Raw genomic sequence first — 16,037 nt, 5'->3', positions numbered from 1 at the left:
GGGCCCGCTGTCCCCCAAGGTGTATACAGTGTATATATTAGTGGGTGTGGTATTTAGGTAATTTTCGGTTGTTTTCCTGAAAGTCCGGGTATTAAGTAAATTTTTTTTTTTTTTTTTGAGATTGGCAAATGGCCTGAAATGGATATCATTGACAAAAAGAAGGAAGAAATGTGGTCCAAGAACCATCCCTTGCGGAGTACCACTTAGAACAGGGTGCCAATCGGAACACTTCCCGTTGATGCACACATGCTGAAGACGCTTGGTCAGGAAGGCTGATATCCATTGCTTTACGCCGTGATGAATGCCGTAAAACTCCAGCTTGTGAAGTAGTCTTTTGTGAGGAATACTGTCAAAAGCTTTGGAGAAATCCAAGGCGACCAGATCTATTATTGTATTAGTGTCGAGACTCTTAGCCAGATCATTAATTGTCAGAATGAGTTGAGATTCACACGACTGATGTTTCCGGAAGGCATGTTGATTTTCCGCGAGGATGTTATTCTTTACTGAGATGCTTCATCAAATTACTATCGATTATATGCTCCAGAAGTTTGCAACAGGTGCTCGTCAAAGAAATGGGGCGATAATTTGCTGGATCAGTGATTGAACCTTTCTTAAACAGGGGGGTGATGTTAGCTCTCCTCCAGTCAAGAGGAAGGTCGCCTGTGTCCAGCGATTGTTGAAAGATGAACTGGAGGATTGGGATAACTCTTCAGCTGCGATCTTGAGAACTTGGTTCTGGATCAGATCAGGTCCTATAGCTTTTGTTGTGCTGATATCAAGTAACAACTTCTTAACACCTTCTAAATCAACTCTGATGGGGAGCATGTCAGGATATGGACTATCTGGTAGATCCGGAAGTTGGGAATCAGTATCTTCCATGGCAAAAACATTCTGGAAATGCTTTGCAAATATTTCTGCTTTTTCCATATCCCCTGTCACAAGATCATTGTGTATCTTCAACATCTGAACACCTATATTATTTATCCATTTAGACTTTATATATCTCCAGAAAGCCTTGGGATTCTCTTCCTCTAAAATATGAGCAACATACTGCCTGTGGGCGCGTCTGATAGAACAATCAACAAATTCCTGCACCTTGATGAATTTATTCCAATCAGTCTTCAAACCGCTTTTCTTAGCTCTGATATAAAACTTTTCTTTTTTACTGCAAAGATGTTTGAGTTTGCTTGAAAACCATGGGGGGCGAACACGACCCCTAATAAGCTTATGCAGTACATGCTTTGTGACAATATTATTCAAAGAATTCCTTAACCATGTCCAATTCTCTTCAACAGATCTCATATCAGGTTTGGAATAAAAAAAAATCATCTTGAAGTTTTCCACCCAGTCCCTTGAGGTGCTCACAGTTTGCTTTCTTCCACAGGGGTATTTTACGGGGAACTTTACTAAATACATTAATCTTTACACAGAGATTTGCATGAATGATAGAATGATCACTAAATCCCACTGCGAGGTGGTACATCTGAGATTGAATCCGGGTGAGTAGTTAATAATAAATCTAGTGTATTCTCCGTGCCGGAGGTTTCATCACATCTAGTGGGGAAGTCGACTTTCTGAGTGAGATGATCATTTGAGATCAGACTTACTATCAAGCTTCCTGAAGAGGACCCTTTGGTTCACTATGTACATCGTTAGACCAATTTATACCCGCAACACTGAACTCACCTCCAAGGATGATGTGTGGTGATCATGAAGAAGCATTGATTCTAGAGATGCGTGTTTCTAACTCCCCGAGGGGAGACAGTTTTGAATCAGGTGGTCGATAAAAACTGCCTATTAATAATACGTGACCTTGGAGATTGGCTTGACACCAAATCTGTTCGGAATCAAGAGTCTAGATCAGTCCTCTCAAAACTAGGGATGGCCTTATTTATCCCGATGAAGACACCCCCACCATGGGAGTTCCTGTCCTTTCTAAAGATCTGGAGGTAGGGTGGAAAATCTCTACTGATTTGATGGATGGGTCAAGCCAGGATTCAGTCTCAATAAGAATATCTGGTTTTTCTACTTCTATAAAATTAAACTGTTCATTACAGCAGCTTTTCTGCGCAAACTATGACAGTTAATCACTGCATTAATCTCTTTGTTGCTGCTCTTGAGGTGACCACGGGGGATAGCTTCTTGAGTACTGCTACTACTAAAACTATTAAACTCCTGAATAAAGTTCAAGTTGGACCTACTACTCATTGACCACTTTTTGATAAAATACCTTGTATCTTAGAAAATATCCTTCAGTTTCACCTTAATTTCATTCCACTCAAGACAGAAAATACCACAGATTCATATCCTGTGCTCAGATTGTTGACTCGTACCATACACTCGGAACTCTTGGCAACAAACACAAGTGACATTTTTTCCTGAACACCTGCGCAAGCTCATCATTTTAATCGTCCGCCCATTTTCCCATTCAAAAGCACGTAAATCCATAACTGCGACCAGCCCAAACACAAAGCGTTCACTGTATAACTGTGTACGAGGAGCGCCCTGGGGTTAGTAAATCGAGTGAATGGGCAAATGCGTGTTAACAAGAATAACGTGTATTACTAATGAGGATTTTCTTCACTTCTTTTTCCTCCTCTGTTTCCTCAGGTTATTTACCTGTATCCCCCTAATTTCTCTTGATTTGTATTCATGTTCGAATGTTCCGGCGTATTGTGCCCCGTCTACTTTTGATTTTATACGCGAGAGAGCCATTGCGCGAGGGTGGTCAACTGATATATATGAATAGGTGGTTGATGACTAGTAGACTTATACTGGATTTCTCTTCAAAACTTTTCAAAACTCTTCCAAGCAAACCACCAATAATTCAAATATAGAGCCATCCAAAATTCAGCCACTGGAATACATAGTATAAGTAGTAGCCTATGCTTCACTATTATAAATGCCTTTGGCATGCGGTCAAATTTTTGCATGGGAGGTGGAACCTTGATGCAGGATTTTTATTTCAAATTGTAATAGACAAATTTGTGAACTACGTTCTTGACAAATAATCCCCTTTATTCTACTTAAAATACCGTTCTGTCAGCAGATGGATTAATCACAGAATTGTTCATTGATGGGAGACAAGTGCTGCCAAGATGTCTTGGACAAGACTAGCAACACTGACCAGGGTCAGAGGTCATGGAATCAGACTAAATCCAGTGTGGACGAGTGTGACAGGACTGGACTACATCCATGGCTGTGGCCTGCAGGACCCACGGTCAAAACAGAGACCCCGTGAGGGCAGTATTCCAACCTGCTGGACATGCCTGCATTCATTTTCCAGCTCGGCTCACGGTGCAGGGAGCAACCAGCGGCAGAGGCGTGGGAGTAAGCGCATGCGCGAGGAGGCGTTCCATGTGAAACTAGGTTACGCCTTGCTCAAGCAAGGGGGCGTGGCCGTGGGTCTGCTTCGGAGGGCGAGGAAGAAGGCAGAGAAATTTGAATTTGAGGAAACCAAGAAGAAGATGCAAGCTAGAGTGGAGCAGAGCAAGATGAAAGTGAAAGAACTGGTGAGGCAACAATACTTATGAAACACAACACAGTCATAAAATAAGAGGCCGTGTAGATTTAAGGAAAAAGAAAAGTAAGCTGTATGTCATGGTGCAGCTCAAGCTGTGTGCAAATAAGTATAACATTGAACTGACGAAATGCTGCCAATATGCTTCCAAGTTTTGTGGACTATCATGTTTTGTATCCAGTCAATACTGTACCGTTACACATTACATTATTGCGCCCTCTGGTGTCCGGCCAGCAATCAAAATATCCAATCATGAGGCAAAGTCCATTAATAAATGGTGTGTAAAGTTACCCATGACCATATGTAGAGCAACAAGGCATAATTTTTTTTTATTCAAAACCCAGTTATTTGAAGCAGGTGTTGTTGCTTCATTATTTAGTTGTAGTAGTTGTAGCAGTATTAGTAGCGCATTATTACCATTATTATCATTATAAGTAGTATCTAATATTCATGATTACTATCATCGTTGTCATCAGTATCATTAGTAGCAGAAGTAATAGGAGCAATTCAATATGAACAGATGAAAGATGTAACCTTGATGAACATAGACTTTGTGTCTTTACTTTCCTTTTCACTTCTATTCTGAAGAGAGAGAACATCTTCACCATCCCAAACCTTCTGACAATGTCCCGCCTTGTGATGTCGCCAGTCCTGGGATACCTGGTGGTCACGGAGCAGTTTCTCCTGGGCACTGTTCTCTTTGCCTTGGCCGGTGTCACAGACCTGGTGAGCATCCGTTGTTATACGTAACAACTCAACCCCGTGTTTATTATTTGTGCGGTGAGGCGGCTGAGTTGGCTGCCTTGCAATAGATCCAAAAGCTCAGGTTGGAGTACCATAGGCCCTATTTAACAACTTGGTGGTTTAAAGGACAAGTCCACCTTCATGTATGTGTGGACTGAGTGAAAGCAGCAGTATTGTTAGAATGCATCAGTGAAAGTTTGAGGAAAATTTGACAATCTATTCAAAAATTGTGGATTTTCAAAGTATCTGCACAGTCACTGCTGGATGAGAAGACTACTACAGTGTATGATGTCACATTGTATGCATATAACAATATAAGAAAAATATACCGGTAAAGAGAATTTCACAAAATTGTATTTTTGGTAAAAAGTGCACATTTCCTTGACTTGTCACTGACGTATGTTCAGGGAAATATTATTCCCTCTGCCTTCTGAAAGAGGCAAGTCTAGTGTTCTTTTATTATGCAGGATAAGTTAAAATATGTTAAATTTTCTTTATATTTTCATTATATCGTTGTACACATGTGACATCACAAGCTATAGTAGTCTTCTCTTCCAGCAGTGACTAAGCAGAAACTTTAAAAAATCATGATTTTTAAACGGATTGTCTGATTTTCCTCAAACTCTCACTGATGTGTTCTACCAATAATGCTGCATTCACTCGATCCTCATGTTTATAAAGGTGGACTTGTCCTTTAAATTTAGATCATAGTCTAAAATGAAAGTGAAATAGGTGTACCTTTGACACGTGTGCATAACAATGCGCATTTGTCATTGGATGTCTGTTGGTGTACTCAATCTGTCAGTCGCATTTACGCAGAAGAAATTTGCATATACCATGGTGTAGAATCAACCACCTTCATGAATTTGGGCCAGTGAGTCTAGCTGAGCAATGCTATGTGTAACTATGCTGCCCTCTCTTGTAAGAGGCAAAACTGTCTGTTGGTGAGATACCCCAATAGGACATTGAATGGACGTCTGGTGGGTCAAGAATCAAAATTCACACATGCAAAGATCTCATTTGTCCTTCTTACAAAGAGCAGGGTGCAAACTTAGTGAAGTGGTCCATACCGTGTGCACATCTACCTGCACCAGAAAATCAGCAAATGAAGCTGACCCCCATTTGGTTTGCCCCCAGTGACAGGCAAGAGTCAGCAATCATTATCAACTCAGCACATTGTGCCCCTCGAAAAGTTAAAGTATCATTTATGTGTGTTTACCAACTGGAGGCTGCGGACTCAATACACATGACCAACTACAGATGTACTGCAATATTTAGAATTAGCCCATATAAATTTCACTCATTACCAACTTTTTTTTTTAATGAACATGCATGCAAGCATGCACCTTTAACATGATGAACTTACACATTATCTTTTTTTCTTAAATGTATTAATTTGATAATGTGTTCAGTCACCCATTTAGTCATTTGAATTTATGATAATATTTTAGTGCTTCAAATTTAAGTAGCATTGAACAAGGAAGGAAGGATTTTCAAATAGACAGAAAAAAAGAGTATGCCTCCTATCACAGAATTCACTGTCAAAACCAGCAGAAAAATCTACATTGTAGGTCGGAGTTATTATTTACAGCAGCTACATACTGATTAGAAAAGAGTGTTTGTTCTCTTCATAATTCAAGGTTTACTGGACACCAGGATGAAAAATTTTTGGAATACCTTTGCTGCCATGTGCAACAAATTTAGTGTGACCAGCAATGTATTATTTTGATAGATAAATAGATACCATGTCTGAACACAACATGGCATTTTGTTATGGGTTTCAAGATTAATAACTTGCTGAGCCTGCTGTAATTTAGTTGTCTCATTTAAATCTGCAATGCAATATAGGTCTACTAACAACCATCCAGTATACCAATGATGCATATTCTGAACAGCAGGTCCACTCCGTCATTTGTAGTGACACACGAACACAAGAAAAATGGGTGAATGATGCTGGCCCCTTGTGGTTCATCCCAGGTGACTAGCAATAGTCAACCAGGCACACTGTGCCACAACAAGAAGTAAGTTTTAAAGTAACACGCCTAGTACCTCATTGTGTATTTGCAGTTAGATGGATGGATAGCCAGAAACTTTGCCAACCAGCAGTCGGTGCTGGGGTCCATCATTGATCCTCTGGCAGACAAGTGTCTCATCAGCATCCTCACCATCAGTCTGACATACAGCAACCTCATCCCAGGTACGTTAAGATTCCACTCATTAGCATCATCACCATGGCAACAGTATCATCATGTGTAAGAGGATGGTAGTTGGAAAGAAAGAGGTGCCATCCAGGATTTGTTTCACATGGTTTCACTAAACTTTGCAGTTGATTCTAGTAGAAAACAGTCTTTTAAAAACCACATCCCCATTTAATCATAAACAAAGGAGAATAGGATATGAATAGTATATATGTAATGAAAAGTAGATATGAATGGTTCAATGGGCAAATGATGAAACATATATTATTGTGAAAGGGATACTTTCAACTTTGTAGAAAGGTCTGTGTGATATCAAGTAATTTATTAAACTCAAGTGTACATATTTTCCTTGACTTTCAACAAATCCAGCAAATGTAGCGTACTGCCGGTATCTGTGTCTTTGTGCTTGATAATAAACACAGCAGGTCCCTTACCTGCCACAGCAAAAGACCCCACTGGACCAAATAAAACCATACTACCATTTAAGTGCTTTGCATATGATGGTACATTGATGACTATGTACATAATATCACTACATGGAGCATTAAATAATGTGCTAACAGCAGTCAAGCCAAAGCTGTGAGACTTGTTATGACAGAGATAGTCTCCTATTATACTATCTTTCTCCATTTGGGACCAGAATATGCATTCAGGATTGCAGCAGAAAACCTTACATCTGAAAGTGATGAAAAAAATAAAAAAACAAATAACAAACAAAACTGATTTTATGCACACCCCATTGTTAATGCAAAGATGCTTCATATAATGTTGCAATGGGCTTTTTGCTTTATTGATTTGTCTTCCAGCCGTCTGTTTTTCATTTATCTTCCCAGTATATCACATAAACAATAAAGCTTTTTTTTTTTTTGCCTTGTGTGTTTGTGTGTTTGTTTGTTGTTTTTGTTTGTTTGTTGTTGTTGTTTTTTGGGGGGATGGGAGGTTACAGTGTGAAGGGAATATATATGTGAACATTAAAAAGATTATTAATGGCCTTATATCTATCACACAGAAAGTGTTCTAGCAATCTGACTTAAGATGATTTGCTTTCATATTGCTGTTCAAATCTCTTCCCTAGTTTCCCTCACTGCACTGATAATCCTGCGAGACATAGGGCTGGTGTCGGCAGCTTTCTACCTCCGCTACCAGTCGCTGCCTCCGCCCATCACGGCCAAGAGGTTCTTCGACGCCACCCACGCCACGGTGCAGATGAAGCCAACCTTCATTAGCAAGGTCAGTCTGCCAGATTTTTCAGCTCCATGACATGGTTCAAACCCCCCCCCCCCAAAAAAAAAAAAAAAAAACAAAAAAACAAAAAAACAAAACAAAACAAAACAAAAACAAAAACAAAAACAAAAACAAAAAACAACAACAACAAACAACAACAACAAACAAAACTCAAAACAATGTTTAGGCTGTTTCTGTCACTCTTTCAGAACTCATATGAAAAGATTTATCAAAGTATGATACATAAAAGTATTATAGCTGTTGCATTTGAGCATGAGAGTGTGCCGATTTAGATGTTTTGTTCACCATTGAGATAGTAAAATATTCTCTTGCACAAAGTGAGACTGATCATTTGTACTGAAGTTGACCCAAATTTGCCTCCAGCCATTCTAACCAATTCATTCAGGCAGGAGAAGTAGGTATGATTTGTGAAAGGCCAGACAATGACATCAGTGGAACTGTGCTAATTGTGTTTTATAGATGATATTCGGAGCGAAATAACTCCAATTGAATGAATCGTTCAGCCAAAGAAAAGGGAAGCTGACTTTTTTTACCCAACCTTTCCCTCACTGTTGCCAGCAAAAAGTAGTTGGGGTTTTGATGTTGTTGCTGTCGTTGATCCAAGATGTTCGACTATTAATGTGTAAATGATTACTTGGTAAATAACTTGTTGTCATGCTGCAGGGGAGACAATGGTACCAGTGTAACCATGTTAATAGTACCAGGCAATGGTTATCTTGAAATGTGTAAAATTTAGTGATTCAAGGTCAAAGAGATTTGACTTCTTTTCCCTTTCATTCCTGATGCCCCCACCCTTTGTGCAAACAAACATGTGCAATCTTGCCACTCATTGAAGCGGTCTGTTCAAGCACCCCATTGTCAGAGCTTTGAGGAAAGTTGGTGACGCCACGGGTGAAAATAGTTTTTTAGTCATTTCACATGGACAGATCAAACACAGTGCTAAAGAGCACGAGGGCAAATTCTTACTGCCTTTATCTTTACAACTTGTCATTAAAAGCTGTAAAAATATATAAAGTAAATTCATTTGTCAAAGTTATATTTTAGTATCATCCAAAGGTCATTTAACAGAAGACGGGTTCTGTGACATGTACAGTCCTGCTTATGGCCTCCCTCCTTAAGTTATCATAATCTTAAGGGAAAGCCGGTTGTCCATTCATAGTTTTAAGCCTAGTTGCCAGGGCATATTACCACTAGAATAATTATTGCAAAGCTTTTGAGTATTTCTTTTCTAATCACATGGAAGAAGACATAAAGTAGGCATAGATGCTCAATAAACTCATATGTCTGCTTGCTTTGGGCTAATGGAACTCATTACTGGGCTAAAATGAATAAGTTGTCAGCCATTAAATGAAAAGGGAACCATTTGTGCATAGAGGAAAGTTTGATTTTGTCTTTTTGTTTGTTTGCTTGTTTGTGGTAATGCCCTGAGCATATGCGCAAGGAAGTTCTAGAGGGAAAGTGGCTTGATTTTCACATTTGATTTACTCACATATATGATATGTACGAAATAGGGAATACTAGTGCAAGTCCCACATTACATACCTATGTCCATGTTGATATTTGTCACAGTATGAATTGATATTCAGTAAGTTTGTGGCTCTCGTAAATCTACAATGGGAAGAATGCTGTATGTAAACTTGCAACTCTGAGCCGTGTATCCAGCATATTCAGTGGTTAAAAAATGAGACATGCTCACATTATACCCTACTCCCTGCATTATTTCTCATTCTCACTCATGTTCATGTTTGCTTTCAGTCTGTTTGTTTTTATGCCTCCGCCACGAAGTGGTGCCGGAGGCATTATGTTTTCGGGTTGTCCGTCCGTCCGTTCGTCCGTCCGTCCGTCCGTCCGTCCTTCCGTCTGTCCGTCCGTCCGTCCTTCCGTCCTTCCGTCCGTCATGAATTTTGTGGACAGGGTAACTACCAAAACCTTTTGAGGTATCCTAATGAAACTTGGCATGTATGTGTATTAGGGGGTGAAGTTGTGCCTATCAACTTTTGGGTGCACATGCTCAAGGTCATAGGTCAAAAGGTCAAGGTCAAATGCTTAAAATTTTACTATTTCCCCCATATCTATGCAATGCCTGAAGATATTTTCTTGAAACTTAGTGTATACATGTACTACCCAATTAAGATTCTCTGGTGAAAGTTTGGGGTCATGAGGTCAAAAGGTCAAAGGTCAAAAGGTCAAGTAAAATGTTAAATTTTCACTTTTTTCTCTGTATCTTGGAAATTGTTCAAGGTATCTTCATGGAACATAGTATATATATGCATCTACTGACTGGCAGTGGTTATCTAGGGAATTTAGGGTTCATGGGGTCAAAGGTCAGGGGTCAAAGGTCAAGGGCAATACTTCAAAACTTTACTATTTTCCTTATATTTATGCAATGCCAGCAGGACTTTTTTTTTTTTTAACTTGATGTATGCATGTATAACCCAATACAGATTCTCTGGGATTTTTTTTTTGCCAAGAAGGTCAAAGGTCAAAAGGTCAAAGATCAAGTGAAAGTGCTGAACTTAATTCTTTCTCCATATCTCGGAAGTGGCTCAAGTTATCTTGAAACTTAGAACATGCTGAATTTATGTATGTTCTGCCTGACAGTGATTCTCTTATAAATCAAAGGCCAGATGAAAATGATAACAATTTACTGTTCAATACAGAAATTGCGCTTTTTCTCCATACCTTGAAAATTACTCAGTGCATAAACTTATGAAATGGTCAAAGTCAAGTTAAAGTTCTTAAATCCCCAAATACATGCTCTCCTATTCATCCAATTAAACATAGGTCAAGGAAGGTAAACATTCAATACATTTGTGACAAACATGTCATTTTAATATTTTGCCAATTTTGTGAAAATGTAATCACACATTGTCCACATGTACTATAGACCTATTAGGAGAATCATGTATTATGGCGGAGGCATACCAGTCGCCAAAGCGACATTTCTAGTTGTTTTTGTTTTGTTTTTTGACTGTCCATAAAGTACACGTAGTAGTAACATCTGATAGTTTGGTTTGCTGTGAATTGTTTGGTGCAACATGATGCTATCTTTAATGTTTTTGTTCAGGTAAGTCTAATTACGAATTTGTTCTCATTGATCAAGTCATCACACTGTGTTTATTCCTCTAATCTATCTATCTTTTATTGTGTTCTTCTTCCCACACAGGTTAATACAGCAGTGCAATTATCTCTAGTAGGGTTCACACTTGTTGCCCCAGTTCTGGAATTCACAGACCACCCTTATCTTCATGGCTTATGGTAAGTCGATGAACAGAGCAATATGTACCACACTGCAGCAATAGCAGTGACAAAAATCCTTTCAACCCATTGTGTCCTGGAAATTGCATTCATATGCTTTGGTTCTCTATCTGTTTTGTATGACTTTTACTATTTTTTTTTTTTTTGTGAGTGCTTCTTATCAAAGGTAGAATTGGGAAAAAAGTCATTCATTTGAGCCAATGTTTAACACAGCAAGAAAACTCAGCAAAGCACAGACCTGTGAATGAACATATAAGAGGGAAAAAATCTGATATCCAAATGCTTGCTTGATGGAAGTAATCTGTGTGAGAATAGGCTGAAATCCTTCTGTCTGACATAATTATGAGGGGGGACTATGTTATCCGAGAATAATTTTAGATATTGTCTGGAAGTGTCCTTGTCTTTTAAGTTTGCCAATGACTCCTGTTATGATAAAATCCTCGTGACTGGCAGTTTTGCTTCTTTGTATTGAAATTTCATTATAGCCACACAAATCAAGATATAATAAAAGATAATGATTTGGGGACCTGATTTTTTAAGCTTCAATGGAACAAAATGTTATTATAACCGTGTTTGTTGTAGCAGGAACATCTCAAGTGTAGTTGCATCACCAAAATGTAGGTGCATCACCAAAATGGGGGCACAGAGTATGCTGTATGATCTTGATTAATTCTGTTGCTAATTTGTGCCCAACTGTAGGTACGTGACAGCTGCGACCACCATCGCGTCCGGACTCAGTTATGTACTCAGGCGAGATGTCTTCAAGTACTTGCAGAAAGAGAGGTAGTGTAGAGTTGAGGCTTCCAGCAAAACTTCAAACAATCTGTTTATTTTTTGTTTTTTCATCTTTATTGGTGTCCACTATTAAGATCTGTATGCACATAGATCAAAATGCTGGCTATGTCTCAATGTGCACAGAATTCAAGACACATTGGAGATGAATTGCACACTTGCAGATGTTTTGTCATACATATTACAGAGTATTCAGAAAGAGAGAAAGATGTAGGAAGTCTCATCCAAAGATCTTAGAGTTATAGAAATGTGTTATGAAATGTAAGTGAATTTATTACTGTTCTTTTTATTTTTGTTGATTTGTTTCTCTGTACAGAGAAAAAGGTGACCAGATTTTATGTCATGGTGTCAGTTTTACAAAGGACTAAATGCAATTTGCCAGCCTTAACCCGTTGAGGATGGGCTGATTTTGCTACAACACGCATTTCCCATAGACACCTGCCCAAGTATACTCCGGACTCGTCTTCAACGGGTTAAAAAAAGCAACTTGAAACAAGCATACACAGACACCCCCTCTCACCATACATGCATTATCATGTTTCATACTGCAATTGATCGTGAGACATTTAATGATGCAGCATATAAATTGCATTTGTTTTTATTTTGCAGTTGCATTTCAATACATAATACCTAATGTCATGTTAAACTCATGGACTTTGGTTTGAGAAATATGAGTAGAAACTGATTATAAACCACTCTATGTGTTAACCCGTTAAGGACGAGTCCAAAGTATACTCAGGCAGGTGTCTATGGAAATGCATGTTGTAGCGAAATTAGTCGGTCCTCAATGGGTTAAGGGCAAAAGAAAGAGACATCAGATGCTTGGCTCTGTGTATTGAAGTAGTCATAGATATTGGCTCATGATCAAATACTTATCATGCATATCAATGTGAGAGAAAGGCATGTCCACTTCATGTGTTGCCCGTTTACCCATAATCTGGGGTTCAAGTGTGTAGGACACGTTATACCTGCGTTGATAACAAAACACAATGGAATGCAACGTAAACATACTTGTTACTTCAATGTGCATGGACCAAAAATGCACATTTAGTCAGAGAATTACCCAGAGTTTCAATTGCGATTACAATTATGAACTTAAGACTCGCTGGTATGTTTTTCCCCGGTCACATTTAAAGCATTTATATGGTGAAAGGAGACATGTAAACTCTGGGCAATCTGTTGTAAAGTTTTACACAAGACATAGAGGGTTATATCATCAAAGATTTGAAAATTCTGTGTAAAGCTACTGCAACGTTTTACCCAAGATATAGCGGTGTATAGTATCAAAGACTTGTAAACTATGTGTAGTCTATGACTATTGTAAAGTGTTACAAAAGATAGAGGGGATACCTGCTACACCTGGGCCCTGTTTTATGAAGAGTTATAATTGATTATATAGTTGATTTCTATGGTAAGTCTATGGCAGCCTGCTTAGTAAGGACATTTATAATTGATTATATCTTTTGATTGAATGAGGCCCTGCTCACATACATATGTGGTGATGATATCAAGGTTTCAGTACACTGTGCAACATACTGTAATGCACCAGAAGCATCTATAAGATTACTGTCAGGCTGATCATATGGCAACCAAAATCACTTGTGTATGTGTATTCTTTTTTTAAATTGCATTTATAAGTTCACCTAGAATGACTTGTCTATAAACTTTAGATCCGTCAAATTAAGAAATGTGTTAATTTTAGACAAATTATAGACAAATTTTTATCCTTGAAAGTATTTGATTGTGTCATATTCACATTTTTTTTCCACACATTGGTCATGTCTACACTACCAAAGTCTATATTATCCTTGCATTTTCAGTAAAACTTTAGTCAATTTACTCGGTGTTTGTTTGGAGTACAAATGTAAAACAACTTCATCTCTCTGTGTTTTAATGATTATGAGTATTAACATGAGTTGTTGAAATATCACAATTGCTTTTCAGCATTTTTTTTAACTTCTCAGGTCGATAGTCATGAAGCTGCAATTGCCATTGTTTTGACAAAAAAAAGAAGAAAAAAAATGGTGCAAGGCTCATGGGTTTATAGGGTTCTGTAGAATAGTTAATTGCTGAAAATATAGAAAAATACTCACTACAATTGCTTTATTCTTAGATCACTTGGTTTGTCTTGGAGCCTTTTGATTTTTGATGAAAATGAGTAATATTCTTATATTTTTTATCACAAGATGAGGAAATTGCACTTATTGATATTCTTTATTTCTTTGTTTTATTGTGATTTGAATGATCTTGTATAGAGATTGCTATTAGCCTTGAAATCCTTGAGAAAAGGAAAATGTGCCCCTGACTGCATTGGACATGAATTACTGCAATTTTGAAACAGACCTGCCAAATCTGTGTAACTAGGACAGCTAAAGTCAAGTCTTTATTTCATACATATTTGAATCACCATGTTAAAATCAACTTTGCATGAGCCAATTGTCAAACTTGCCTAATACACACGTAACATTAGAGCTGGCAGCTGTCTTGACAGGCCAATTCAAACTTTTAAAAATATGTTCATTTTTAAAAGGCTAGTACGATTGTATATCAGTTTGAATTGTTAAATTCCATCACCTTGCAGGGTTTAATATAATATTTATCAAATATAAGTAAGTTATTATTTTTCTTTCTGCCTTTTTTTTCTACTGAAACATATATTTTATCTTATCTAGAAAAACAAAAAACAACAAGATGCATCCCAATTATGGTGCAATTTCACATGAGATCTTAAAAGTAAAACATTTCCGGAGAGTGAAGATAGTGAGCATGTTATGTTTATTTTAAGTGCTTTAAGTGAAAGAGCAAATGCAAATGACATAGTACAATTGATCCAGGAGGATTACATCTGTAGAATAAATTTTCTTCTAGAAGAAAATTTTGAAAGAGAATTAGCAGATCAGTGAAACTTTGAGTATACATGTATTGAGGAAGTACAGTGCACTCCCGCTATAACGAAATGCTCGGGACTGGCAGTTTTCTTTCGTTATAACCGAACAAATACAATATATAACGAAAACAAGGAAGCCGCGCATATATGATATTCTGTTTGTTGAATACTCGTCATATACTGGAAAGCTATGTGAACAATAAAACAAATAGTTATTCAATTTCAGATTATTGTATTACAATAACGCAAGTTCAACTCGGAAACTGTGATTGACACACCAAGCGAACACACAGTGATGTGACGCATTCGCCCATGCAGAGACGCTATGAATGCTTGTTCCGCTACGTATTTTTGAAAGCGATCCTCAGTTCGTTATAACCGAGCTTTTTTTTTTTTTTTCTTTGTCAGTGGTGCTCGAAAAATACTTTGTTATAACAAAAATTTCGCTATAACCGTGTTCGTTGTAAGCGAATTTTGTACCATAGACTTTAATGGCGTTAATTTCGGGACCTGAAGTTTTACTTTGTTATAACGAAATTTCGTTATAACCGTGTTCGTTGTAACGGGGGTGCACTGTATTATGAAAAAATAATGTTGATATTCAAGCAGAAAGTTTTTTTTTTTTTTTCTGGAATTAGTAATGTATATTTCCCAGGTGTTTTTTTTCCCTGAAAAGGTGATCCTCTTCGGAGCTTCAAGCTATATAAAGGATGGTATGCTAGCAGAATTCCTGCAAATTGGTAGAAATCAACTGTTCACCACAGTTTCAATTAAAAATCATTATACTTTGTGGTTTTTTGTTTGCCCACCAGTTTCTATCGATTCAAGCAGCATGAAGGTCAAAAGACCAAGATTAATTGGATGCCATGAAACATGAACTTTATGAGTTCATGTTTCATGGCATCCAATTAATCTTGATCGTACTAGTTCATGTTTTATGGCATCCAAATAATCTTAGTCTTTTGAACTTCATGCTACTTGCGTGGATATAAACTAGTGGGTAAACAAACAACCACAAAGTATCATGATTTTTAATACAGTGCACTCCCATTATAACAAACACGATTATAACAAAATACATGTAAAAAGTAAATTCATGGAATTCTTCCGTCGAGGTGTTTTCATTGCAACTGATTGACAAATTGCCCTACATCGACATAGATAAGCACTGAATTGATCAGTGTTTACTACCAAAACACTGATCAATTCAGTGCTTATTTACGTCGATTTAGGGCAATTTGTCAATCAGTTGCAATGAAAGTAAAAAGTCAGTCTGCAATGTTATCGGTTTTATTTATTTTTATTGTTTATTTGTTCGGTTATAATGACTTTCGATATAACGAAAGAAAACTGCTGGTCCCCAGGACTTTGTCATAACGGGAGTCCACTGTAT

The 16,037-nt window shown here is 37.7% G+C and overlaps 1 protein-coding gene across 1 annotated transcript; it reads left to right on the top strand.

Annotated features, from left to right (window-relative positions):
- The first annotated feature begins 2,872 nt into the window (after nt 1-2,872).
- Nucleotides 2,873-11,752, top strand: LOC139734092 (probable cardiolipin synthase (CMP-forming)). The gene is made up of 6 exons (XM_071644906.1): nt 2,873-3,512; nt 4,109-4,246; nt 6,332-6,461; nt 7,538-7,692; nt 10,874-10,965; nt 11,665-11,752. The coding sequence occupies exons 1-6, from the start codon at nt 3,099-3,101 to the stop codon at nt 11,750-11,752; spliced, it is 1,017 nt and encodes a 338-aa protein (XP_071501007.1). The 5' UTR covers nt 2,873-3,098.
- The last annotated feature ends 4,285 nt before the right edge of the window (nt 11,753-16,037 follow it).

Source organism: Diadema antillarum, unplaced genomic scaffold (assembly GCF_040938485.1).
Source record: "Diadema antillarum isolate AM-2024a unplaced genomic scaffold, OU_Dant_1.0 seq00000510_RagTag, whole genome shotgun sequence".
Classification (NCBI taxonomy): Eukaryota; Metazoa; Echinodermata; class Echinoidea; order Diadematoida; family Diadematidae; genus Diadema; species Diadema antillarum.
The sequence above is the reverse complement of the archived record's forward strand: the minus strand, read 5'-3'. Positions and strand labels throughout refer to the sequence as shown.

Bases quoted from the DNA above. Each gene is read 5' to 3' on its own strand.
- LOC139734092 (XM_071644906.1), top strand. From the start codon at position 3,099: ATGTCTTGGACAAGACTAGCAACACTGACCAGGGTCAGAGGTCATGGA. The intron at 3,513-4,108 runs GTGAGGCAACAA...TCTATTCTGAAG, and splicing joins AGATGAAAGTGAAAGAACTG to AGAGAGAACATCTTCACCAT. The intron at 7,693-10,873 runs GTCAGTCTGCCA...CTTCCCACACAG, and splicing joins AGCCAACCTTCATTAGCAAG to GTTAATACAGCAGTGCAATT.